This window comes from Phasianus colchicus, chromosome 5 (genome assembly GCF_987193195.1).
Source record: "Phasianus colchicus chromosome 5, bPhaCol1.hap1.1, whole genome shotgun sequence".
Classification (NCBI taxonomy): domain Eukaryota; kingdom Metazoa; phylum Chordata; class Aves; order Galliformes; family Phasianidae; genus Phasianus; species Phasianus colchicus.
The window spans coordinates 624447-651921 of record NC_143440.1 but is presented as its reverse complement, the minus strand read 5'-3'; the positions used below and the strand labels follow the sequence as shown (position 1 = coordinate 651921).

The 27475-nt window shown below is 42.2% G+C and overlaps 2 protein-coding genes across 11 annotated transcripts in view; both read left to right on the top strand.

Moving 5' to 3' along the window:
* Positions 1 to 16061, top strand: part of HIPK3 (homeodomain interacting protein kinase 3) — an 87726-nt gene extending 71665 nt beyond the window's left edge. For all 10 annotated transcript variants that reach the window (XM_090142085.1, XM_090142086.1, XM_031607334.2 and 7 more), the window contains 13 exons: positions 2910 to 3029; positions 4645 to 4731; positions 5010 to 5194; positions 5990 to 6149; positions 6453 to 6576; positions 9314 to 9435; positions 9603 to 9727; positions 9829 to 9990; positions 10785 to 11081; positions 11942 to 12082; positions 13342 to 13583; positions 13854 to 13981; positions 15496 to 16061. In XM_090142085.1, coding sequence (XP_089998211.1) covers positions 2910 to 3029; positions 4645 to 4731; positions 5010 to 5194; positions 5990 to 6149; positions 6453 to 6576; positions 9314 to 9435; positions 9603 to 9727; positions 9829 to 9990; positions 10785 to 11081; positions 11942 to 12082; positions 13342 to 13583; positions 13854 to 13981; positions 15496 to 15972 — 2370 coding nt within the window. In that variant the 3' untranslated portion in view covers positions 15973 to 16061. The remainder of the gene's footprint in view (positions 1 to 2909; positions 3030 to 4644; positions 4732 to 5009; positions 5195 to 5989; positions 6150 to 6452; positions 6577 to 9313; positions 9436 to 9602; positions 9728 to 9828; positions 9991 to 10784; positions 11082 to 11941; positions 12083 to 13341; positions 13584 to 13853; positions 13982 to 15495) is intronic.
* Positions 16062 to 21083: 5022 nt separating this feature from the next.
* KIAA1549L (KIAA1549 like) overlaps positions 21084 to 27475 on the top strand; it is a 109205-nt gene continuing 102813 nt past the window's right edge. Inside the window, exon 1 of the mRNA XM_090142076.1 lies at positions 21084 to 21638. Coding sequence (XP_089998202.1) covers positions 21488 to 21638 — 151 coding nt within the window. The 5' untranslated portion in view covers positions 21084 to 21487. The remainder of the gene's footprint in view (positions 21639 to 27475) is intronic.

The following is a 27475-nucleotide window of genomic DNA, read 5'->3' as shown; positions in this document are numbered from 1 at the left end:
TATGCTGCTTTTCTGAATTGAACTTCAATTTTTTTTTTTTCCCCTCTGTCTTGTAAAATAAATGTTGGCATTTAGACTGATTTATTTGAAGGGAACCAGAGTTTGAGGACACCATTGTTGCTTTATAGTCTTCCTTTTAATTGCTGAGAATGGGGTTGAGTCTGGAAATCTGAGGTGCTCATATTTAGAGAGAGAGAGGTCTTATCTTTAATGTAACGTGGAAAGTTGGTAGTAATATAAATCAGAATTCTGAGTTCTCTATCACTTCTGAACTTTGAAAGCAAAGAAGGCTCCTGAAAATCCCAGTGGTAACAGCACTTGCTTCTTTTTAACTTCTGCATCTTTGATTCAGCGTGCAGTTGAGGGCAGTTCCTCCAACACACCGGTTTAGATTATTCTGATCCTCATCTTCACATCCCAGACTTCTGGCTCTCTGTCTTAAAGACTGGAGTTAATTTTAGAAAAGCCTTTTTGTCAAAATCACTGTCAGGAAATATATTGATTCTGTGCTGATTTTGTAACATTTCATTTTATTGTTTCCCTTGTTTATACAAAACTCAGTGTTTCCTGGGTAGGAAGTGAGCTGTGAGTGGAACATGGATTGATGTTGACTGGTATGTAGAAGGCATTTATGAACTGTATTGCTCTTAAAATAGAGAAGGAAAGAGGAAAAAACTAACAGCCATATAATTTATTGCATTCTTTAAGGAAAAAGTGAAGGCATCTGTTTTTGAAATGATTTGAAATACCATCTCAGAGATTGACAAGAGCTTGGCAAACCTATTTATTTATTATTTTTAAAAGAAACTGCAGAAGAAGATCTGGACTTGTAAGAAAGGTCACAACGTGTAATTTCCAGAATTACCTCCACTCTTGCCCCCCACTGCTGTAAGTAACAGCTAGGAGTGCTGTTTGGAGGAGGAAGCTGTAAGCACAGTTGACGACGTGATCGTGGTGCCACGTACAGGTTGATGCTGCTCCTGGATGTCTGATGTGGCTTTGGGCCATGTTGCCTCTCCTGTAGGATGAAGCTGGGATTTCAGTGATCAAAAATTCTGCCCAGGTCCTGATTCTGTCCTTAATTAACTTGTGATTCATCGTGATGGCAGGAATGCATTAGCTGAGTCCAGGCCTCTGACTCTGGGGCTTTACACCTGTACTGCTCTCTGTACAATCTCATCATTAGGAGAATCTTTTTAGAGTAGCATGGAATCTTAGTTCAAAAACAAACACAACGCAACAACAAAACCATCTTCTTTCTCCCATTGCAGCGATCTTGTGTATGGAAAACAGGCAAACAAAATTTAAAGACAGCCACATCAGTGTATGGAAAACAGGCAAACAAAATTTAAAGACAGCCACATCAGTATATGGAAAACAGGCAAACAAAATTTAAAGACAGCCACATCAGTGTATGGAAAACAGGCAAACAAAATTTAAAGACACCACATCAGTTGAGCTTGCTATCAGTTGCTAACTCAATGTATCGGGTTGGTTCTCACACTGGAACAGGAGCTGTCCCCTCCTCTGCACCGCCACTGATGGCCTTGTTTTAGGCAAGCTTGTCATCATGCCCAGCCACGTCTGCAAAACTTGCTGCAGAAAAATCTGCTTTAGTGTTTTACTCAGTGCACGTGAGTACCGCAGCTGTAGGAGATGGCTTTCAAAGAATTTCCCTTCCTTCTGATAGTGATGTCACCTAGTGAATGAACAGGCAAGCGCTTCATGTTCCATTTCCCCTGCCCCTGTGTGTGACAACCAACAAGCTAGCCCTTGAAAGTAAATGAAGATAATAACTCAGAGCTTCTGAATATATTCAGTATCAGATGCACTTCCTACTAAGAAGTAGCCACATCATCTGAGCCTTAATGCTCCCCAACAATGGCCCAGGTGCTTAAATGTTAAATTTTTGAATTAATGCATTGTTTTGTCTCTCCTAAATTCGAAGCCTGTAAAAAGTGCTTAGGTAATAACTACACAATCTAGAAATATTTATGATTGACTGGATTTGTCTTTACTCCATGATGTAAAGAATTATGGACTTTCCATTTCCCATCAGTTTTCTTCCTCTCAGATGCTTCTAGCTCTCAAGTCCTATACTGACCATCAAACTCCTCTTCTGGTATTTTCTTGCTTTGTCCTTTTGATTTCCCTTTCTTCCATTCTCTGGGACTCCCCAACTGCTCCAGTTTTTACAAGGTCAGCCTTACACTGACTGCACCTCCGTGCAGGTATGTGGTATGGGACAGTGCCCAATTCTCTCCTAAAATAAATGGCTGATCATTTCAGAGAATAAAAGCACCCGTCTTTGAGACAAAGGTGCTACTCCATTCCTATTGCATTCAGTAGTCATTTTCTGAGATTAGCAGAGCATCTCTGGCTGTCTGGGGACTGTACGTGCTCTTGCTTTTTAAGTGAAACCTTTGCTGGAAATGTGCATGTGTCAGATGTACAAAATGTGACAAAAATGTGAAGGATTTTGTAGAGCTATATAATGAGAGTATGCAAAAAAACCCACAAACAAAACATCAAAAATCTGTACACAAAATTCTACATACAAGCAAATCTCTAGTGCCAGTTTTCATATTTAGAATTAATGCATGATATTTAGGATTAGAGCAGGTTGAGGATGACAGCCGTTCTCCTCAGGTCCTCGTATCTGTGACTGAACTTGAAAAGCTGGCTTATATAGGTCACTTCAGTGGTTTGTTTCTGTATGGATGCCTCTGGAAGTGTGAGGAAACAGTATCAAGCATTCAGTTTTATTTTTTTCTCCTGTGTAAGATGTGTCTGTTAAAGTCCAGGTTTTTTTGTTATTGTTCTTAAGTGAAATAAATTTTTAACTTGTGTGGTTCATATTTTAAAAATCAGAGCTAAACTCTTTGCTGCACTTCTTTTTTCTTCCTCAGATTCGTTACATTTCTCAGACTCAAGGTTTGCCAGGAGAACAGTTGTTAAGCATGGGGACAAAAACTGCAAGATTTTTCTGTAGAGAAACAGACGCACCATATTCTAGTTGGAGATTAAAGGTAATCAGTATAATGCAGTAGAAAGCAGAGAAACCAAAAAGGCCAAGATTTGCTACAATGGCATTAGCTCCCTTCCACATCTCCAGTGATATATATATGTTTTTTGTCCCCACTCTGTATCTCTTCCATTTTTTCACCTTCCCTGCCTCATTCCTAAACACCAGCACTTCACACCCCTTAAGCAGTGGCTGGCCAGAAGACACGTGTGCCTGGCTGCACATTAAGCCTTGTATTTCTTGAGGCACTAAATGAGGTTTTTCTCTTGCTTAGTCACAGATTTTCACTTCACTTCATAGAATTTGTCTCTGAGGCCCAAACTGCTCTTATTGAGTTCTTCAAAAGTGATTTCAGGATCAGAAGTCCTAGGAGAAAGGAGACTAAGAAACAACATGATTCACTTGCTTCAGATTTCATACTACAACAGTCTTTGTTGGCCGAAAGCTGCAGTACAATGAAAGTAGACAAAATAAGTCTGTTTTTATGGTCTGTCTACCTTGCTTCTCTCTAAGCAACTTCACATGACTATAAACACTTAGAACCCCCTATGCAAAGATTGTTTTTGGTAAATGGAATTGCTTCATGTTGCTGTTCCGCAGAGTTTACACAGAGCTTGAGGGGTGACGAAGCAGTTACTGTTGACATAAAGCCTCTGAAGTAACAAACAGCTGGCAAGCTCAAAAGCCCAGATTGCATAACTTCCCATGAAGTGGCAAATCCACAGTGTGCAGTGGGCTGAGTAGCTGGGGCTGGTGCTGGCTGTGGAGGAATGAATATTGCTGGGGTCACCCTGTTCCAGGATTCTCTCATTACACTGCTGTGATTATTCCATTAGAGAAGAAAAAAGTTCACACCGTTGATGGAGAGATGGCAGTGTGCATCTGGCTTTTCTGTGTCGGAAGCTAAAAGTCCTTTATGCAAACAACCCTCTTCAGTTTTAGGAAGTTCCATTTCTCCCATCAGGCTCAACGCCGCCTTGAGGGAAGAAAGAAGTTTTGGTATGGACCACTGATCATTACTACAGAGTTAATTTCAGAAAATTTCCTGTAATCTGAATGTTTGGGGGAAAAAAAAAGAAAAAGAAAATTCCTTGCAGTGCTAACTTACATCATACAACATGGCAAAGCAAACGATGTTGAATGAAGTCTGACCCATACTATTTTTTTCCTTCAGTGATATGGTGTTACTGCTGTTTGGAATGAAAGGTCTGAATTTAAGGAAATGTGTACCATACAAGTAGTAGAAAAGCTGTGACATATAATAACACACATTTTGTGTGCATATAAACACCATTAACTGACTTTTTGCTAGGCTTTTAATGCTTCCTGCGTGGTTCACAAAGCCACGCAGTGGCTATTGTAGTCCAGTACTGTGTAAAATTAGATGTAGAATTCAGTGCTTTCATATTTCAATTTAGAAAATCTAAGTAGTCAGCAATTAAGGATATAAAAAACTCAAATATGTAATTGAATTATTTTTTTGTTTGTTTGTTTATCAGGCTTCTTAGGCCAGTAAATGTTTAAACGTGCTCAGGAATTGGAGATGTTAGGTTTTTTTCACTTGTTCTCTATTGCTGATGTCTAAATTCAACTCTTTTTTTTTTTTTTTTTTTTTTGAGACTTTGGAAGAGCACGAGGCAGAGACAGGTATGAAGTCTAAAGAGGCCAGGAAGTATATTTTCAACAGTTTGGATGATATAGTGCACGTGAGTATTTATGCCTCCTTCCTCTGCAAAAGGAAGGATGGGAATAATTATTTTTGTTTTGAACTAAACATCTTTTAGACTGTTATTTTGTTGTGTGTCAATCTTATCCATCCTTGTCTATACATGTTGTGCTGGGGAAAATACCCAGCTGTGTCAGTTTGTCTTTCTAGAAAGATGTTCTTTGTCACTGTCTGTGTTAAGCAGTGGTTCTTGTCCAGTAACAGAAGGAATCAGACCAACGTGGATGTCTTGTGTCTGCCTGTTTTATTCAATGCCAGGTGAACATGGTGATGGATTTGGAAGGAAGTGACCTGTTGGCAGAGAAGGCAGACAGGAGGGAATTTGTCAGTCTGTTGAAGAAAATGTTGCTGATTGATGCTGATTTAAGAATCACTCCAGCTGAGACGCTGAACCATTCTTTTGTTACCATGAAGCACCTCCTCGATTTTCCTCATAGCAACCAGTATGTACCAAAGGTCTTTTGTCTCTGTTGCAGCAATTTATATGTGTGATACTGCTGTTTCGTCTGCTATCAGAGCAAAAAATCTTCAGTCATTTCTGTACCATCTTAGGGAGTTTTTTCAAGTGCTTGCAATGTTAGATACATCCACTAGGTCAAAGAAAGCGTTTGAATGATTTTTTATTTTCTGAAAAGCAACATTTAACCAATAGAATTTTAAATTATCTTTTATATGTCTGGGTTATAAAAATCCAACACTGCAGAAATTTGGGGCTTGATTCTTAGAAGTATGACAAGATAGTTCTTGTCAGTCGTTGAGCACTAAGGTAGGCACTTCTTTTTGAAATGAACTCTGTCCTTTCTTTTGTACAGTGGCTGAGATAGAATATATTGAGAGCTTTTCTGCATTTCTGGAACTAGATCTTTCAGTGTGCATTTCCAGAAGTGCCAGCATTTCAGGGAAGGAAGAAGCTTTCCATCCCTTTAAGTTGTTGTCTTGCTTGTATCCAGCTGTTAGAACAGTGTTAGGTGCAAGGAGCAGGAAATTGCAAGTTTATTTATTTATTTATTTATTTATTTATTTAACTTTAGTTTCAAAACATGTATTAAGAAATCTTGACTTGGACATAGTAACAGCACAACTTCTGTGTTGCTACTGCTTCTGTGCATGATGCCACTCTGTGGAACTGGCAACTGGGAGCTTTGAGCTTTTTCTTCTTGTTCTGTGATTTTATAACATACATTTAAGTTGCATACAATTCTGCTTAGAGCAACCCACATTTTTTCTGTCTGTAACAGAGTAAAGTCCTGTTTTCACATCATGGATGTTTGCAAGTGCAGATCAAATTTATATGATCTAAGCAACCGCAATAAAACATCGCTTATGAGACCAGTTGCCTCAGGCAGTGCAGCTAATCTGACTGCAAGCTTCACCAAAATTGGCCCATTAAGAAGCCAGGTAAAAACGTTTTTATATTTTATTTTATGCTTTGTGTGTGTGTGTGTGTCTGTGTGTGTGTGTGAGTGATGTTTGTTTAAGATACCAAACAAACTTGGTTTAGAATCCCATACATTTCCGAATTGCTACAAGCTGGAATTGTTGTAGTAGAGCACTGTTGTATTGCAGTGCCCTCCCGTGGCAAGATGGAAATGCTTCCTGTCAAATGGATTTGAAATTTCCATTACTTTAGCTGTTTGTTATACTAGCCAGTGGGACATGTTCACGATTATAATGGTGCCTGTGTTTAACCTGCTCCCTCAGGCTTTAACTGCATCTGCCCACTCAGTTTTGCACCAAGGAATACCACTGCAGGCAGGAACTGCTCAGTTTGGTTGCAGTGACATTTTCCAGCAGACACTGATTATATGTCCTCCGACTCTTCAAGGTATGTTTAACTGTAACTGTTAGCTCCTGAAATATGAGTGGTGCTGTCTCCTATAGCAGCACTTGGGTTTTCCACTATATCTGCTGAAGCTGTATATTGAAGGAATTAATTCTGTTCAAATAAAAAAAAAAAGAAAAAATAGTGTAAGAGTCAGAATGAGATACTTTGCACCTTCTCACTCTTCCTTTCCCTCTCCTTCTCTCCCCTGTTGCATTTACATACATATATGCCCATAGATAAATCTGAATAAAATAGAGACACAAGATGTGGAATCCTAAAGCAAGAAAGGAGAGTGTTCTAAAATAAAACATGAGAAGAAACAAGAAAGATGAGGAGAGTATCAATGTTGCTGCAACTATATCCCTTGGATATAGTTATCCCTACATCCCTAGGGATATAGGATATCCTAGGGACAAGGGTAAGAAACCATAACTCCTCTTGTCCTAAATCGATCTGGATGATTAGCAGAACGTATAACAAAACATTTAGAATTTTGGGGCTTTGTCTAAGGATGTTGCTGCCCATGTAAATGGTATCAGATATGCTGTCCTATGATTAACATCAATCAGAACAGCTATATAGAACGGTTGCAATATTCTGCTGGTTAAAAAAAATGCAACTGAATCTTTGAGAGCTTTGATTGTTTTGTCCTGTGAGGAAGTAACGATGCTTGACTGAACTCTTCATTTACTACAGGGGTAAAATTAACTTGAGTATACAATTTTCTATATGTAAAGAAATAATTGGCTGAGGGCTTAATTATCAGAAACAGTTGGAAGACTGTGTGGTGGAAAGGCTGTAGAGAAGCATTTCTGTAAGGTAAAAAATGACCACATAAAGATCTGCATCTCTGGAAAGGTACATGGCAGTGTAGGTGACCTCTATTTCCCAAACAGATTTATTTGCATAATGTCTTACTGCTTAGGAGTTTTGAAAACTTCAGTTTGATTGCAGGACACATCAGTCAAAAACTGTGGGCTTTTTTCTGTTCAGAGTTGGCTGATCAGAGAGGAACTGATGGAAAGCAGCTTTCTATCCTAGGAACAGTCATTTATGGATAGGGAAAGGTAGTTTATATTGTTTGCATATTAACTGAGTTTGCTTATAGGCTTTCATGCCCAAACATGCGATTTGGCTATCTTGATCAACTTTGCTAAAGAGATTAGATCTTGAAATGATACATTTTATTGTAAGGTTTTTCTTAATATGATTTTCTAACTTCTCCTCGCTTTTTACCTAAACTTAGAACCCAGGAAGTCTTTCTCTCTTTGGATAAAGACAGAAACAACAGACTTTCTCAGTCATGTTATATGTGTATTTTTAGCATGATGATAAATGTCCAAACTGAAGTTCTGCTACAGCTTGAATAAAGGGAATTTATTGGTTTCATCACATAAGTGACAAGCTGAGTTGCTGGTATGGAGGGAAAGGGATATTAATGGGGTCTGGCACCTCTTCAGATTTTTCTTTGCTTGGCTACTCTGTCAAATATCTTAAGTGCTAGGTCTTGCTACTCCTGGCAGAGTTAAGATGTTCTGGGTGGCTGTGTGGAAAGGAAATTAGTGAACAGCATTTCAAAATGTAAAGCTTTTGACAGCATGATGATAACTTAGTATTGTTTTATGACATGACAGTATTGCATCTGTTGAAGATTTTCCTTCTTTTTACATTTTTAAAGGTTATAAAAGAAAACACATAGTCTTTACAGCTGTAAAACACATGCAGTCTAATGGCTGTTTACAAGGGTGAATAGTGATAGGACGAGGGGGAATGGTTTTAAACTGAGACAGGGGAGGTTTAGGTTGGATATGAGGAGGAAGTTTTTCACACAGAGGTGGTGAGGCACTGGAACAGGTTGCCCAAGGAGGCTGTGGATGCCCCATCCCTGCAGGCATTCAAGGCCAGGCTGGATGTGGCTCTGGGCAGCCTGGGCTGCTGGTTGGCGACCTGCACACAGCAGGGGGTTGGAGCTGGATGAGCACTGTGGGCCTTTGCAACCCAGGCCATTCTGTGATTCTGTGATTTATTTCATTGTTCTTCAGTAGTTACCTCCAAACACCCACTGCTTAGGCTTTGGTGAAGTCACAAGATGCCAATGAAATTAGTATATTCTTCTAAGCACTGCTTTCTTTAAGCATAGCTGTTCTGTTGCATTATTTTTGTTGAATTATGAAAATATTTGGTGGTGTATGGAGAAAATACAGAAAATTTCACATTGTTTTTCACAAAAGAGATGGTAACAAACAGGGGCATTACACACGTGGCTTTGTTTATTCCAAGAGCTGGGAGGATGGGTTTTATCTAACTGGAAATAGTGTGTGAGAAATGCAGGAGTTGGTGGGAATGGTTGAAATTCAGTTTTGCTTATTTTTGTAATGCTTCCTTGCAAATATGTTTTATGTAATTTGTGATAAGCAAAATGCTTAGCTTTGCAGAACCTGCTGCCAAAGTCATTCCACTTTCTAGTAGTCTGTTTTCAAATAGTAGGTATTGGCAGTTCTTTCTGGAAATACGAGGTAAAATATTTGTGCAGCTGAGTACTGACACAAAAATCTTTTAAGTGTCACAGTGATTGTATTTGGCTTGGAAAGCCTGAATTACGGGATCAGATGGTGAACACATCAAGACAAAATAGCAAAATGTTACTAAGATATTCTTTATGTTTGCACTTTGCTCAGAAATTATTCAAGACTGGCGTTTTGCTTAAAGCCTGGCTATGTGTTTTTCTTCCTGATAGGAATTACTACAAACCATAGTAAACCCACAAGTTTCTCCCTGAGGGTGGACAACGCCGTTCCGTTGGTGACCCAGGCCCATGCAATTCAGCCACTACAGATTCGAGCAGGAATCCTTTCTCAGGTTGGTTTCCTTGAAAATAAAAATGTGATTTGTTTTTACTGTTAGTTAACAAATATTTTTTAATGAAAATTGTTTTGATAATATTCTGTAAAGTTCTACTGCAATTCCTGTTCCGTATTGTGCTGAGCAATAAGCATCTCTGTTATCTCTTCTCTGCTTCGTGGCAGACGTGGTCAAACCACACCCAGCAAATCCTGGTTCCTGCGTGGCAGCAAGTGGCACCAGTGGCAGCCCCTGCGACATCTCTAGCTTCTGATCCTGTGGCTGGCCCACAGAGGCTTGGAGACTGGGGGTAAGTCTGCACATTTTGTGCAATACCCTACTGGCTTTGGTTTAGCGAGATTGATGGATGCAATACAAATGACTTGGTTTAAATCTTTTCTTTTTCCTTAGGAAGATGATTACCCAGGGCACTCATTACAACTCAGTGATGCCACAGCCTCTTTTAACACATCAAATAACCTTTTCTGCCCCACAGCCAATTAGTGTGGGCATTGCACATGTTGTCTGGCCTCAGCCTGCAGCTACCAAGAGGAATAAACTGTGTCAGAACAGGTTGGTAGAATTTTTCTAACATTCAAAGATAGTATGTCTGTAATTGCTGTTCAGTGGGTAGGGGCTGTGGAAGTGCATGTTTGTTAGTGGGGGGAAAGATGTCTTTTGGGAAAATTCGTCCTTTCTGCTCTGATTATTCAGTGTTATTTTTGGTAATACAGACTAGATGGAAAAATATTTGCAGTAGCAGGAGATTTTAGTTCCTGTTGATAAATTTCTGCCTATTATGATAGCAAAGTTGTCTTTATCACCTTTGGGAAGGTATGAGAATATGGTGAGGTAGCTCTAATGAGATATTCCTGAGCTTATATGCATGAGGAAATGCAAGGTTTAGAGAACTAAAAATAAAGAGATACTGGATAATAAGATTGCAGTATGCCTTACGATCACCTTAAGAGCAGTCTTTCTTTCACTGGTGGCCAAAAATACTTCAGCTACTTGCTGAAGAAAATAATACCTCACTGCCATGTGAAGTATTTGTGAAGGTGTGGGTTTTCTCTTCTTTTTTTTCCCTAATAAAAATAGATAAGTGAATAAATGAGATTTTCAGTTTTGTTGCAGAATGTCCTCTTAGATCTTGCTTTGAATGCTGTGACGCAGCTTCTAACTAGCATGTTTCTGATTCTTTTTTTAATTGGTCTAAAATTATAAGGCTGAGTATTATCACTATGATCAATGTTTTGTGTTTTTCTTTTTTTGAAAATTGGTGTTTTAGCTAACTTTTTTTTTTTTTAATAGTACAGTTTTCAGATTCAGAAATTCAATAAATGTCAAATGGTGTATTTTCTTCACAGGAGCAATGCGTTGCAAAATACCAATATCCAAAATTCAGCCTTTATATCTCCAAAGATAATTAACCTGAAGGCTGTAAAGAGAATAAGCTGTATAGAAGCACAGGACAATCATAACTCAGATGGACAGGAGAGTAACTGCTGCGAAGCATCGGTCAGGCTGGAACCTGATTCATCTCTTCCCAACAAGCAGCGACAGGCTATCTTCATTGCAGGCTCCCCCAGCCCTGCAGTCAGTGTGATCACCATCAGCAGCGACACCGATGAAGATGACTTAGGTCAAACACGTTCTCTGAGAGAGTAAGAACTGATCCTTACCTTTATGAATTTCTGCTTGCATGTAGCTGCTTTAATGCAAATAGAAGGTAAAGAATGCACTTCAATCAGGTTGCACTGGAAAGTCAGCTCTGTAGCAGCATATTGTTTGAAAGCAAAAAAATACTTCAAAAATTCTTTCTTGTTAATCTTTGTAAGATATTTAACAAGGAAACAGGTTTACTGTTCTTTGGTAACAGGCTTCTTCAAAATAGAGTACTTTCAGGTTCAGCCTGCTTTTTTCTTTAATACTGCCATAGCTTATATCTGTATTGAAGATTAATCTTCTGGCTCTGTATGACTGATGTTAATGTTCTACAGTACCATCTTGTAGATAACATGACACAGATAAGGGTCAGAAACAACTTATGCAGTTTGAAGAGATGTGCCCTTGACTACAAACGCAGGGACTGAGCAAGGTCTCCCAGAGGATTTTTCTTTATAAAGCTGTAGAAGAAAGATTCTGTTTTAAATAAAGACCTGAGAGCTTAATGTTTGTTTGAATTTATTTTCCCTTGTTACCAATTTTGAACAGGAGGAACCTCGCTTATAGTAAAAACTATATGTACTTGTTTGTGATGATTCAGTGTAAGATTATTTAGTAGATTTCAAAAAAGGCACAGTTAGTCTGGAATTTCCAGAGGAACTTTGAAGAAGTTTAAAGTCTGATTTGGATGTTTTAAGAAGGAACAACAAAAACAACAAACTGGATATTCATTTAGATTATTTAGGAGACCTTTTCTAATATTTGAGCTACTTCTATTCCATAACAACTGCTAGGACAGTGGCATATAGGAAGAACAAATGACTGACAGCGTGTTTGTTTGCTTTCTTTTGTGTGCTAGGTGCAAAGGTAGCCTCGACTGTGAAGCCTGCCAAAATACTCTGAATATTGACCGTGTATGTTCTCTAAGCAGTCCTGATAGCACTCTGAGCACGAGCTCCTCAGGACAGTCCAGTCCATCTCCTTGCAAGAGATCCAACAGGTAAAAGTGGTGGTCTTTTCAGTAAAAAGAAAGATCCTGACAGACTTAGTAGACTAGTTTACTAAAAACAGAAAAAAGGAAGTGGTGTTGTCCTGCAGTTGCACAGCACAGGCTTCTCCGTTATCCTTCTTGCTTCACTGGAAGTTTTCAGAATACCGAATGAATGGAATTCACAGAGAAAACACAAAAATGTCATTTCCAATTTCTCATTTTAGAATGAGAACCTTTCAAATTGACAAAACTAAGTAAAGCAAAGTAGGATGTCACAGATTTGAAGTTACCAGGATATCCTGAATTTTTCCTCTCCCATTCTTATAATGTAAGCTGTAATGACACTGATGCCTTTTTCTGCTACCAAGCTAAAGCTCTGCTTATATGAACATTGTTCATATGAGCTGCTTCATGTCCAGTTTAAGCCTTCATTTTTGCATATTATTCAAAATCTGGTTTTAGAAAAATTTGCACTGTAACTCTGAACTAATTTATTGCATTCTTGGCACAGTACCACGGAGCTTGATGCTAAAGCACAGTCTGTGTGACACTTACAGTGCACGGTCCTGGCTCTTGCTGTCCATTTAATTCATGCCTGGCATAGTCCCAGTTGAGGACCATATTTTCTGGTAATACTTGATTGTAATTTCTCAGCTTGCATATTACATGCTGTTAGAAGAGTAGGGTATGTGGTTCTGGTACCATTGATTTGACTGTGATCATACCTTTGACAGCTCTTACTCTCTTCATACATTTGCCAATACAAATGCATAGCTTCAGTAAGTGTTAGCAAAGGCTGGTTCCTGGGCTCCACCTCTTGCCCCTTCCAGCTGCTCTCACAGAAACAGTATTTGAACAAATCAGTTTGTGCCACCTGATCAGCAGTGCACAAATACCAGAATAGCCACTGGAAGCTTTTGTGAAGAAATGACCTTCAACCTTTTAGTTGGCCTAAAAAATACAAATGTCAGGTGAACTGTAAGTTCAAGCTTACCTTAAAAAAAAAAAAAAAAAATCAGAAAAGTAGGTGAAAGATGCACATCTGAATCTTTATGTAGAAGTTACAGCCTTTCTCTGAACCATTAAATTTGTGGGTGGAGTGAGTCTTAAATATTCAGCTGCCATCTTGAGTGCCCGTACATGTGTAAGTAAAATGTAACATTCACCTTTAAGTCATTTCATTTATGAATATATTGTGTTATTTTAAAAAATGAGTCTGTGTTATGAATACGTATTTGTTTTAATGCATTACATTTATTTTTTGGTAGTATGTCAGATGATGAACAGGAAAGTGGATGCGATACAGTGGATGGTTCCCCAACTTCAGACTCTTCAGGACATGACAGCCCGTTTGTCGAAGATGGCTTTGTAGCTAATAATAATACCAACAAAAATAAGGAAGCAAGAGCATCAGTTAATTCTGAAACCAAATCAGCTGTTTGCACAGTAGTGGTGCCACCAATGAGTCTTGAAAGCAGATTACGTCTTGATGAACAGGTGGTGAACACAGGTGAGTGAGTTAAGGTGGTTTTTCCTTTCTACATCAGTAGACCAAAATGGAATGTGAATTGTTTATTCAGTAGCCATACTCAGGTAGGTTTACTCTTGTATCTGCTAATCTGCAGTAAACACTTACGAACTGCAAGGTTTTAAGCCTTGAATTAACGTATTGTTTTATTATTTCCCTCTGTATGCTGAAGCAAATGAAATTTTGTCTTTGAACTGTTAGAACTGAGTAAAGACAAAAAAAGCATAACATTGTTCATTTGTATCTTGGAAGATGCTACTTGTCAGCCATTGAAAAATGGTCGGTCTGTCTTGGGAAGAAAAACCCAGTCTTCTGCTGTGGGAAACCGTCAGCAAAAACTGGCATCAGCATTCCATCAGCAGCATTTAAACTTCAGCCAGGTATGTGCACTTATATCACAGAACAACTTTTCTGTTTCCAAACACACTGACTACTTGCACTTTCAGTTGGGATAAATAGCAACTGCAGATTTTCAACGACTCGATGGCAGAGCTGTTCGAATCTTGAGCTTACTGGGCACAAGTCATTACTTGGGCACAAGTCATAGTGAAAAACATTGGTATATTTATTTTCTACGTCTGAATGCTAAAATGCTTATAGTGTGCAGTTAGGAACTGGAGCTGCCTTTGTCTTGTTCTGTCAGTAGTGTGCAGGAAAGTACTTGTAGTTTGAGTACATAGAGGCAAAGCCAGCTCTGCCTTACCCTTGCAGTCAGATAGTGAAGTGGGAAGGAGCTTGTGATCGTAGTTCTGTCCGGTGTTGGAAGATACCCAAGGCTCATTTAAAAGCCTTTGTCATGATTTTTGATTTTTTGTCATTACCTAGTGTTGTATTGAATGTGTCTGTTGTGACTGAGAACTGAAGTTGACCTACAGCCTTAAGTTGGAGCTCTTTTAATTAATTAATTTTGAGCTGTAGCTGCGCTTGAGCTTTTAGTAAGATACCTGGATATCTACATTTAATATAAGAACAGTATCTGTTTGCATAAGTCTTCCAGAGTAACGGAATGTTAAATTGTAAGTCAAATATTAAATGCAAGTATGCTACGTGTAGATAAGAGGATTTACCAATAATGACTTGAATAGTTTAGATTGAAAGAAACATTTGGGTGGCGACGCTATCTTCCCTTCCTCATGATTATGCAGAAGGATTGATTTAATTAATTCTAAGCAAACCTTAATGTGATCAGCACAGTATTAATTTTTAATCTCTTCAGTGGCTGCAGCTACTCAAGCTCCTAGCAGAAATTGTAGGATATTATGTTCATTACAAAAATTTATGCTGAGCCTTCCTTCTTTGGTAGATGCCGTGTGTAGTTTAAAGTCCATGTCACTTAATGGAAGTAATTGATTTTTAGTCTTTGTCTTTATAATTCTAAATGACTGCCACATCTTTCTGTGATCATAGCCCTAGAGTTCTGTTTGCCTAGTTGTCTCAGAAATTTTCAATCCGTTTATTATTTTTCCTGCTCTCCTCTAAAATTTCTCTCCTATTTGTCCTCTTTGTGCCTCATTATGGTGCCCAAACTGAATGCAGCACTTCCAATTGATGCCAAGCCAGTGCTGAGTAGAGTGGAATAAGCACCTTGCTCATGTGATACATGGTATTTCTGTTAAAACAGCCCAGCATGGCATATTATCTTCTTTCTTTTTCTTTTTTTTTTTTGCAAGAGCATTAAAATAACTTGTGTTCTGTTTATCATCTCTTACTGTCAGATTTCCTGTCTGTGCTACTATCTAAATAGCTAATATGTTTTTTTTTGTTTAAGCATTTAATTATTCCTGTCTCTGTTTCTCTCGATTTTGAGTTGATTAGTTTTAGTGCATTATTCCATTTTTCAAACCGTCTCTAAACTCAGAAATATTAAGACCTGTCCCTTTCTGTGTATGGGCAGGTGCAGCACTTCGGATCTGCGCCGCAGGAATGGAATGGGAACTACGCTCATCGAAGGCAGCAGGCCTACATCCCAGCGAGCGTTGCCAGTCATGCTTTCTCCCTTCCTCAAGGAAGTCCAAACCCCACTACCGTGCACGCACATCTCCCTGGAAGCACCCACCTGGGAGGACAGCCTGCTATTCTTCCGTACCCATCGTCGGCACCCCTTAGCACTGCTGCACCCGTTGCCCACCTCCTTGCTTCACCGTGTACCTCAAGACCCTTACTGCAACATCCGACGTACAGCATATCTCACCCCAGTGCTATAGTGCACCAAGTTCCAGTTGGCATAAATCCCCGCCTTTTACCTTCCCCAACCATTCATCAGACTCAGTACAAACCAATTTTTCCACCACATTCGTACATTGCAGCATCACCTGCTTACACAGGATTTCCATTGAGTCCAACAAAACTCAGCCAGTACCCATTTATGTGAGAACTCAAGTAGAGTGTATTGAGGAAGCTCAATGATACGGAAGTTTGACTTAAGAAGAAACATGGTATTTATTAAATATTAGCCATGGCACAACAGGAAAATTATTTTTTTGAATCATGTAGACTTGGGTGCAATTTAAACAACTCTGAGCTTTAAAAAAAAAAAACTCACTTTTAATGTGTTTTGCACATTTGGTATAACTTGTCTTTGGTCATGTTATCTTCTTATATAGTAACTTTAGACAGGTGACTTACGGGAGCAGAAATCTGGTTTTGCTCCTGCTATTTTTTATAAAATTGCCTTCTAACTAGTGCAAGACACGTCTACATTTGGAAGCCATTCAGTGTACAGAATTAGAGCAACAGATGCACATATGTCAGCAGTACAGCGTAGAAGTAACTTGTTTGTGTTACGTACCTTGGTGTTTAAATGTTGAGTCACTTATCTAAGAGTTGGGCTGTTGTTCTTCACATTGCATGTGTCTTTTGCATGGGCAAAGAAGCCTAAACATTGCTCTTAAATGTCGTCGTCCTAATAATCTCAGCTGCATTGTAAACTGTTCCCACACATAGTGCCTTAAATATTTGAGGTTGTTAATGTTATTACTTATATATCAATGTTGAGGACTGCAGCACTTAAAAATTCAGATCTGCTGATTTTTTGATAGCGTATTGCTCATTTTGGGTTTTGTGTGGTATGATTTTAGTATTTGGTGTTTTTTCCTTATGAGAAGGCAGCATGGTTTGCTGTAGCTGACCTTTGCTGTCTTTTTTTCCCAGAATGATCTAGCTTCAAGAAAAGACTTTAGTAGTGCTTAAGAAAAGTTGATTCAGTAGCTCTTGAGTAGTGACACACAGCACAGTATTCCGTACTGTTCCGTGGAACTGCAATACAATCTAAGTAGTCTGTTTTAAAGTGTTTGTCTACTTGGGCATCATCAGATGTTAGAGGTGCGGCAGGCGTGGCTGAGCAGTAATGAGAGAACAGCCAAGTGCTCCTCGACTCATGGTGTGGTTTCATCTTAGCTTGAGCGAACCGTGCAGTATTCAGTAACTAGTAGCAGAATATTTACTATTGAAGCTTGAAAAGATGTGAGTTCTTTGTGTGCAATCTTTCATTTATGCATGGGAGAGATTTTAGTCTTTTTACATACTAGTATTTGTTTCAGCCTGTTGCGGGTGTTTGCTTATTGAATACATTCCGTCAGGGACGTCAGTTACATGCTTTTGGCATTTTGCTTTTCCTTAGGAGGTGTGTCTTTCCGTTTTTCGTTTTGTTCAAATGAAGTTGCTTTTGCAGCACCAAAGACTTAATCATCCATTTCCTATAAAAGGTAGCTACTTTTTCATAGACCTCAAGTATACTGTAGTGTAGAGATGGGTTTTAAAGAAGGTATTAAACTGAGGCCGTGTTTTAGCTTATGGGCAAGTAATAAATTGTATCATTTATCTTGAATGTATCATAGATAAGCTGCTATATAATGATTGCCACTTCAGATAGCTGTGAAATTAGGTGATTAACTAGTTCTTTCTTAGCCTTCTGATTTCTGTACAAGTCTAATTACATGAAATAGAAGCCGGGTTTTGGGTTGTTCTTTTTTTTTTTTTAATTCTTTTTTTCATGTTTGAAGTGTCGTAACTACTATACTGTAAATGAGGAAAGATGATTGCATATGTTTTTTTGGGTGTGTTATTTGCATCAGTATTTTATCTCCATTAACTTTGAGCTCATCACTGCATATAAATGGATGTATTGATGTAACTTAATTTTTTTTTATGTTTTCATATTGGCATTGTGTAGACACGTAAGAAGCTGCATCTTGCAGGCTTGACTTAACTTTTTTTTAAAACAAAATCTGGAATACAATCTTTGCAATGTTGACTGGAATAAGAGTGCAAAGCAGTTGAGTTTAACTCTGTCAATAAGCTAATAACTGGTAAACTTTTTCTTTACTCCACTAACACAAGCAGTGTTTTATTTAACGAATGTCTGGATGAAATAAATGTGCCTACATTTGATTTATTTTTTAAGTAATAACTAAAATACAACAGTATTAGATCATAAAAAATAAAATACCAGCAGTACATTTTTAATCACACTGAAAATTAAGAAACCTAACTTTTCCCAAAAGTTTCAGTGTTTTTAGTAATCAACTCTATGCATTTTGTACAAGTATAAATGTATATATAAAGTATGCATTAGGAACTAGGAGCATCCTGATTAATTTGAAATCTTATCAACCTATCTACGAAGCCTAAACACACGGAGTCGAGAGCATGCTCTAATTGGATATCCACCTTGCCACTTCCAACTCGCGCTATATGGTCCAGCAGATTGCTTTTTGTTAGCTCCCTCGTGCTGGGAATTGACACTTCTCTGGTGCTTACTCCATTGCAGGCAATGGACACACCACGAATCACCAATGCAAATGGAGTAAATGAATTTTGTATTGCGATAACAAAAAAATAAAAATACTGCATTGTTTTTTTCCGGGGCCATGGGGATCGTCACTGGTCTGATGTACTCACTGTGCTTTCTTTTTAACGTGCTCGAGGTTCGGAGCTGCTGTGCTTGTTCAATTGACAGATTATCTGTATGTCAGAGTACCTACCCTACGCAGGACAAAGTTGCTGTAAATGTGCCCCACCTTAGGTCTGCTGCTCTTCCTCCATACGGTAATTTTAGAGATGTCTGCATTTCAGCGGGCGGCATAATTGGGATTCTGCCACAGCTGAAATTCAGCCTAGCGGATGACTTTTCCCCAGTCCTGCAGCACGTCCCAAGAGCCTGGATTCTTGTGTCCGGGGCCCCTGCAGCAAAAAAAAAGCTTAGGCAGAGGGCCGTTCCTGGAGGAGAACAAAAGTCATCCTCTGAGAAGCGTTTATACGTCTTACTGTTTTATTGCCTTTTTTAAATAAAACACTGCATGACTACAGAACTGCATATCTGCATATTACTTTAATTTGCAAGATTTTGTATGAATTTCTTGTGTTCGGTTTTTAACTTCAGGGTGTTTTATTGGTCAAATATGCTACTGTATTAACTTTTTTTTTTTTTGGGTTTTAATTTTTAAACTTTCTGTTTATACTGCTAATTAACTTGGTTTGTGTTAAGCAAAAGTTAAATCACACTGCAAGCTGTAGGAAGACTTGTTCTAGAATTACCCAGTGATAAAGACTTGATTAATGAGTTTGAACTGTTACTGTTTAACAATTTGTAGACTCGTGGCTTTCTTTTTCTCCTTTTTCTTTTGTTCTTTTTCTTTGTTTGTTTGTTTGCTTTGGATTTCTATGCTACACTAGTTCGCCATGTAGCAATTGCACTGTGCAATATTACAATATGAGGACTGGGAAATTTTTTATGGATGTAATGTCTCTTACAGTTTGCGATAGTAATTCTTTCTAGTTCTCAGTGATTTAAATGTGACCAAGCCTTCTGTACTTTGTCACAAAAAGCGGGTTTTCCAGGTGACTATTTTGGTGAGTGTCAAAATAAGAATTTATGGTGTATTACTGTCGAGATTCACTTTGAATTAAAATATATATTGCAGCAAATGCGTTTCGGTGACTTTGATTTCCTTGTTGTGTTTCATCGGGGCTGTGGGCTGAGGTAAAGGCAGTGAAAATTCACGTGTGGGGCTCCAGCTCTTAAATTCCAGTGTAATCATTCAGCCAAGCTTCTCCATTTCTGAATGCTGCAGGGCTGGCATTAGGCAGGGGTACTGTGCTTGCCATGGAGCGTGCCACTGGGTGCTGCTGTTAGTCATCTGTGCATGGCCTTTCTCCATGCCCAGTGGTCAGACCATCTGATGAAGTTCCTTCCTGCAACACTGCTCCTTAGAACGTGTGAAAACGCAGCTCTGCCCAAATAGTAGATGCATGCATTTCTTTGGAAGCTGCTTCCTTTTCCTTCCTTGTGTTCAGATGTGCGTACTGTGTAATTCTAAATGCGCACTGACGCTGGCTTTGTGCCTCGCTTTTCCCACAGAAAGTGAGGCCATAGTCGTGGTGTATTTTTCATTCTTCACTGTGGAAACAACAACCAAGGAAGGGCTGCCTGTGAGGCCCTTACTGTTCTTGGTTTAACAGTAGTGTCCAGCTGTCCCTGTGCCCCCTCCTGTCGGCTGGAGGAGCGGGGCTGTGGAAGGCAATTAGGAATAAGTCGTCTTCCTCTCAACTGAAGGTAACTCACCCACCACTGGTTCAAGGTGTGGAGAGCATTTTTCCTGTCATTCCCTGCACAGGACAAATGTATTGCAAACTGGTCTTGCAATAGCATTCATTCAATGAAATCCTTTCAGAGCCCGTGACGGTTGTCACACGCTGCAGAAGTGCAGTGGGACAGGCTGGCTGAGGGCGATGCTCCGTTTTATCAGTGAATTAGCTTTGGTTTTCAGCTGGAGAGACGTCGGTCTGTGGGAAGCAACAGAGGAGCTACTGTTCCCTGTCACTCACAAAGCAGTGAAGGCCTGATGACGATGATGGCAGATTTGCATCAACCAGCGCAGCTCAGACGTAATTTCCACTCCTGTAATGAATTAAGGCAGCATTAGTCAAAGTATGGATATGGTACTAGGCTGAGTTCGTGCTTCCCTCCGGCCTGAATGTCTCACACTCATTCTGCGTGGTTCAGAGCTCTGGGGATGCTGGAGGAATAGCGGGTGACACGGTGAGAGGAGTTAGAGCCCGCTGTGGGGAGGCACAGTACTTGGTGGTAGGGTGGGTGGGGGCCCACATTCTCCCTGCCAGTGCCAAGATGTGTTTTATCTCTCAGTAGAGCAGACTCCGGTGGCTCTAAAAACCTCAGTCTTGGGAACAGCACTGACCGTTCTTCAGTAGGGAGGAACGAGGCTGAGTTTTACCTCTCATATTTCAGCTTCAGTCGTTCATGTCAACCTCCGGCGCAACGAACCTCCAGCCAACGAGGGCAGATCGTCACCGGCACGGGGATTTATCCGCGGCGATTTTGTTAGGACAAAAGCCAGAAAGGACGTGAAGGGAGCGGGTTTTAGACGGGAGCCGACGCGTGGGGAGGGCTGCGCCCGCGAGGGGGCGCTGAGGCGCCGGGCCGCCCGCTTTGCTCTCAGCCGTGGAACTGCCATCTTTTCTTTGTGATCGTCGTTAGCGCTCATCGCGGGCAGGGAGCGGGCAGAGCGGCACAAACGGGGCGTATGGGCGTCGGGCACGGCGGGGAGGGCGGGCAGCCTTTCCTCTCGCCGGGCTCGCGAGCCGCAGCCCGTGACGCCTCGCGGTGCTGGGTGTCCCGGCGGCACCGCCCCGCCGCGCTGCCCGCCCCTCGCGTTCGGCATTGCCGCGCCGTGCCGCGCAGCGCCGTGCCGGCGGCGAGCGGAGCGCTGTGCGGATGAAGCTCCTCGCCGCCCGCCCGCGGCCGGAGGGCTCGCGCCGCTGAGGAGCAGCGATCCTGCGGCGTTGGCCGCCGGCACCATGCGGAGCTCCCCGCTCCTCCTCCTCCTCCTCCCGGTGCGGCCCCTGCTCTAGAGCCCGGTGCGGCGGGGATGCTGCAGCGGGCGGCGGGCGGCGGGGCTCACCCCGCGGGGCTCCGCTCCGCTCCCGGCTCCCCGCGCCGGGCCCCGGCCGCCGTGCTGCTGCCTCCGCTGCTGCTGGTCGCCATCGTCGCGCTCGCACCCGGCGCCCGCGCGGAGCGGGGTAAGGAGCCGAGGCCGGGCGGGGGGTGCCGGGCTGGCCGTGCCCGTGGGACCGTCGGGTTGGGGGCGCGGGAGGGTTTGTGTGCGTGTGTATAATGTGTATAATGTGTGCGCGTGTGTCCGTGCGTCCCCGTACCCCCGCTGACCTCCGTGCAGGCGCGGTTCCCTCGGGCAGCGGCTCTGTGCGCCCGCGGGCGCCGAGCGCGGTGCTGGGCTGTGCTGGGGCGTAGGAAGGGGCTGAGCCCGACACGCGGCCGCGTTTAGGGAGAGAAACAGGAGCGCGGTCCGCGCTCGGAGGCTGCTAACGCGGGGATGTGCGGCGGTGCCGGTTCTGCAGCCGGACCGAGGGGTTTCCTCGCGCTCCGTTCCTCGTTCTCAGATGCTGCGGGCTGATTTATTTCTGCGAGCCCGACTGCCCTGCAGTCGGAGGGCTGGCTCGTCTTTTACTGTGCTCGACAATTCGGTCTGCGCTTCGTACGAACTCTTCTCCGCGTCTGAATTACGAAACGTCCCCCGCTCAGAGCAGCCGATCCCTCGCGGCTGCATTTTAAAGCCCGGCTATCGCTGACAATGGGGCGCGATGCCTCCTCGCCGAGGAGCCGACACGAGTGTCGTGCCGTTGTTCCTTTGCCGTCTGTGCCCGTGTGTAACACAAACTGCTGAGCCCTGTGCCGGTATCCATCGGTGGGAGATCCAAAGCTGTTCGAAAATATCGCTGTGGGCATTGCACTGCCTGCAGCTTGGGAAGAAAAGGCGGGGAGCTGCGCCGGCACTGATCGCAGCCCACAGTGACAGCACACATAAAGGCAGTGAGAAATCCCACCACCGGTGGCATTGCGTGGGGACTGTGGATGGCCGAGCAGCTGTGCCGAGGTGCTTAATCCATTGCAGGGAACGGGTTTGGGAGCTGCAGCTGAGATTGCGTGCAGTGCTGTGTTGGTCCTGTCCAGCATTTATTGGGAATTGTGGTGCATAATTCGGGATTCGATCAGCTTGAAGAGCTCTGGCCCCCAGAGAGGCAGAGTGTATTGATGCTGTCTCCTGTTGAAACTAGGGGCAAAATGTATGGCTAGGATTCATCCAACAACGCTAATTTTGTCTAAGGTTGGCTTCTGTATGTTTGTGTAGGCCAGGCTCCATGTCATTCTGGATTTCTGTTAAGAAAATGTGCTTGTACTGATTTCTGTGACTGTTACTGCGATGTAAGTGGCTCCTGCAGCAGGTCTACTGGCATGAGGTCTGAGTGGTGTTAAGTGCTGCCTTAAGCAATGGGAAAAGCGTTTGTCCCACAGCATTTTTAAGATAGCTTTCTCCATGGGGGAGTATTCCTACATATGGGAAGATGACCTGTGTGCAACATGTGGCATCACTGTGAGTGAAGACGAAGTGGAGAACTCAGGGCATGTGGGGTGAAGCCTCACCTGCTGCCAGTGCTTCAGGAGGCAGATCACAGGTTGCACAGCTGTGGTAGCAATGCTTCCCTCGGCCTCAGGGAAAATCCAACACAAGGGAAAAGATCTCCCTGCCAGGAGCTCCTGGCAGGATGAGGTGTGGGGCTCTGCAGGTTGGCTTTCCCATATTTGTGACTCTGAGCCAGACCTCAGTGCTTTCACCATCAAATGTGGAGCGGCTGGATTTCTGGCTCTTGGTGGAAAGCATGATTTTTAATTTCAGAAATATTTCATGCTTCTTTACCTGAAGACTTACAGGGCTTCATTTTCCTCCATGTGTTTGTTTGGTCTCTACAAATGATAAACTTATCAGGGAAAACTCTCTTTCTTCTTGTGCGTCTGCTGAACACCAGCACAGTGAGATCTCATCTTAATTAACAGCAATTCCAAACCCAGTGATGCTGCCTCCAGCACAGCTGGAGCTTTGGCTGAACAGCTTGGAGAGCGCTTCGTGCCAAGTGCTAAATTGCCACCGCCAGTCCTGTGGCCCACGGGGTCTCAGTGGATGGCAGTGACCTGAGCACACCGCCTGAACTGCACAAAGCAGCCAGGATTGGCACTTGTGCCACGTGTGCTTCAGGTGCTGCAGAAGTGAGGGCCTGGAGTGGATTTGGGCACGGGTTGCTCCCTGGATGCGCTTCTGTGTGGAGGAAGGAGAAGAGGGTTTGTGTAGAGGTAGGATTCTGATATCCAGCGCTGTGAGCCCAGGATTTGACAAAATCAGTAATTTCAGTTTGGTTTTTTAGTGTTCTGATGAGCTCAACAAGAGTAAAATACACGTGGACGCTCTGTCGAAGAATGTGCAGATGAACAAGAAGTTCAATTTCTGACTCTTTATTCAAGATAATATGGGGATCTACAGCGTGGGTGGAAAGAATGTGGCCTCCAGCAGCACCCAGAAGATGCTTTTTGGTGGGTTTGATGGGTACGCTGGATTTTGGTTGACCAGTCAGGAGTTACCTTGCTCCCACTACTTCCTTGGACCTGAGTTATTCTCCACATTAGTTTACAAAAATAACCCTGGCTTTAGCACTGACTTGGATACCAGATACTTCCAATTCACGTGTGCTGAAACAACTGTGACAGAACTGTTCTCGTAAGACTACAGGAAGCAACCTGAATCTTTGATGAGGTTGGAGGGACTCCATGTTTTGTCTGCATAGAATGCTCGCTGCCTGCTGTGGGGCGATGGGTAGTGGAGAACTTCTCAATCTCACTGAGAACCACGGCCAGTCATCCAGCAATGCACTGCCTATCTGATGGCCTCTGGTCTTCTCTGCGCTGCTCTCTGAAATCTCATGCACCAGCTTGAGATCAGGTTGATGAACAAGGGGCAGGGGAGTGTGAGTAATTTTCTGTTTATGACATTTTCTTAGTCATGTGGGAACGGTTGTTTCTGCTGAAATAAATACTGATGATATTTGCATATGAATTTAGGCTTCAACATCCAAACGTATCAACATTTCATTAAAAATAATGAGCATTCCAGTGTTTATTTACTGTTCTAACTCCCTTCTGCAGAGCCTGAGGAAGGAGCTACTCTACTTGCTGAACTAATATGTGCTTTATGTGTAATCCAAAGGGCGGGGGATCCAAAGGGACACTGCCTTCCTACGGGCAAGCTGGGATACCCCCGGTAGGCCTTGGACACAGGTCCACCCAATGGAGATATTCAGTTATAGGAAAACGGTTCCCTGTATCTTCTGTACATCTCACACGAGTGGTTTGTTGCTAAAGTGGTTACAGTGTTTGTGGTACAGTTGGTCTTTATGTCTGAGATTACCATTCCAGTGCTAATGGTGAGGTCAGGTTCATGGAGGACAGAAAATCCCATTCTGGGAGAGGGAGGAAGGAACTGAAAATGAAAGAGCATTCAAAGATGGAAAACGTAAAAACTCAGACTTAAAAAGCAGTGTATTTACACACTTTCTCCCACCTGTGTTGCTGTACACCTGAGACTTCCTACAATTCCTTTTTGCTCATATCACTGCCTGTTAGCAGCACAGCAGCGTTGCTCTTGTAAGGGGAGTCACACAGTTGATCACAGCCTGAACCTCTGATTGACCACCTGAGGCACGCAGTGAGTCAGCCCTGGGAGCACAGGTGAAGGCAGTTCGGCTGTGTGATGGGAAGAGGTGGAGCCTGGCTGCACCTCTCAGACCCCATTTAGGGGCTGACTGCCTCTGAGGAAGGATCTCTCTCTGGAGGTCTCTTCTCTTGGCTTTTTTCCTGCGAGCTCAGGACACAGGTAAGCTTTTCCATTTGTTTCCAATCATCTCTTTCCAACACGATGATCTTTCCAGCCATATGCTCTCTGAAGACCAGCCTGACTTCTCTGTGTATTTGTCAATTATACACCTGTATGCTTATACGCAGTCTTATGTGATTTTTCCTCTACTTTCTCCCATGGATTCTTCATGTTCAATCAATGTAAATTTTCTTGCCATACAGTGCAGTGTTCAGGTATTTCATTCAGGTTTGATGCATCAGTGGGTGAAATAGCAGCAGGTTGACTCCTGAAATGTCTCCTCTTTTCCCTGCTTGTCTATATGTTTTCTTTATAATGACCGAAGAGCCTAGAAGTTGTGATTCTGGCTGCTGCCTAGGGAGCTCTGTTGTCACAATACACATATGGATTGTGTGCAGTCATCCCATGTGCTCACACAATGGGATGGTGACAAAAAATTCCTGGAGGAGGCCGATACAGATGAAGATCCATCTGTAGATCACTTTGTTAAAAAGCAGCAGGGCTGTTTTGCATCCCTGTGTCAGCAATGCGCTGTTTGCATTGCAGTATCTTCTACGTGCACATAAATGTCTTCAGTTAATTTGTGTTTGAGAAGTACAGATTTTAAAAATTCAAGCTTGTATATTTACCATCTCAGATAACACAACCATCGTGTTTTTATAAATCTAGATATTAAGATACAGATTATGTAAGTATGAAAGTCAAAGGAGTGGTGAAACATTGAAGTGCATGGAAATTGAAATGTCAAGAGATACATTCTTAAGAAATGGCAAACAAAGATTGTTGCATTGGTTTTCTCTGGGAGCTACAAAACAATGAAATAACTGAGGCTGATAAAATATGCTGGCAGCTGACGTAGAGATGGCAAGAAAAGTGCTGGGAAACTGAAGTTGATCTTTGGGAGCAGATTGCTACCAAACAGCTGTTTTGTGTTTTGAAAGGTATAAAAATGGCTGAGAGCATCTTGTGTTGTTTGCAGCCGAAGTTCTGAGAAGCTGATTGAAAAGAAACCATTTTAGGCTTGCCTAATTCCTTCTTTCTACAGCTTGCTTTTGATCCGGTGAGCAGCTTAGGCTGATGAAGGTACCTGTGCTGCAAGCCTGGATGTTTATAAGGGTTGTGGCTGGTTAAGAAAGAGAATGCATTTTTACAGCTCTCTGCTGCAGTTGTGTCTCCAGTGCACAGCCTGTAGGCACTGAGCAGAGTTCTGATGGGGTGCTTTTGTGGGTCTACAGTTATGAAGGAAAGCGTTACTGTCTATCCTTACCTCTTATTTTCTGTGGCTAATGAAAAAAGCTCTTGGACTCCTGTTGCATAATTAGTATGAAAATACCAAGTGGTTTTTTTTTTATTAGCATGTCTCCTCCCAATTGCTCAGAGGCAGCTTTACGTACCACTGAGAGCCCCGATACAGAAATCCTGTTGGCCAGCTTGAGCTGTTCCTGAACACAGACAGCATTTGCTCTGTCCTCTCACGTGGACAAGGGTAGTGGAAGATCAGCTGTAATGAGGGTCGTGGAACACAGGGAGAACTATCAGTAAGAGATCTGTGGGTAATGCGGTCAGAAAGGAATCACTGACAGCTTTGGGTTTGCTTCCTGCATATGGTGGAACTTAAGATTTCTTATTTTTTAGTGACTGACAGCTCAGGGCAGCTTTTAATAATCTTTAGAATGCTGTGCAATCCTAACTAATTTTTTTAGGGGCTGGGTAGTTCACCACAATTATCGGTGAAGGATATTGCTATCGCGTTCGCAAATCTTTATCTTATTTCTATGGTGAATATGTCCCACTTCATTTGTTGGCCACCAGATTGAAGAGCTCTGAGCTATCTTTGTCATGCTTAAGTACTCGCACGCTGGGATCAAGCCATGCCTTTCACTTTGAGTTCCCACATGGCTCAGTGGAAGGCATATTTCCCACTTTTCATCATTCCCGTGAGCCCTTCTTGAAGAGTTGCTCTCTGACATCCCTCTGGAGCTGCAGCCCCCACAGCTGGACTGGAATTCCTTGTCCAGACAGCATCGGTGCCAGGTGTAACACATGAGACAGGGCTGCTGCTGTACGAGTGCCCTTTGATCTGATTATTCCTGTCTGCTTGCAAGACATTCTTAGAGTAAGTCTACACTGCAGACTGTG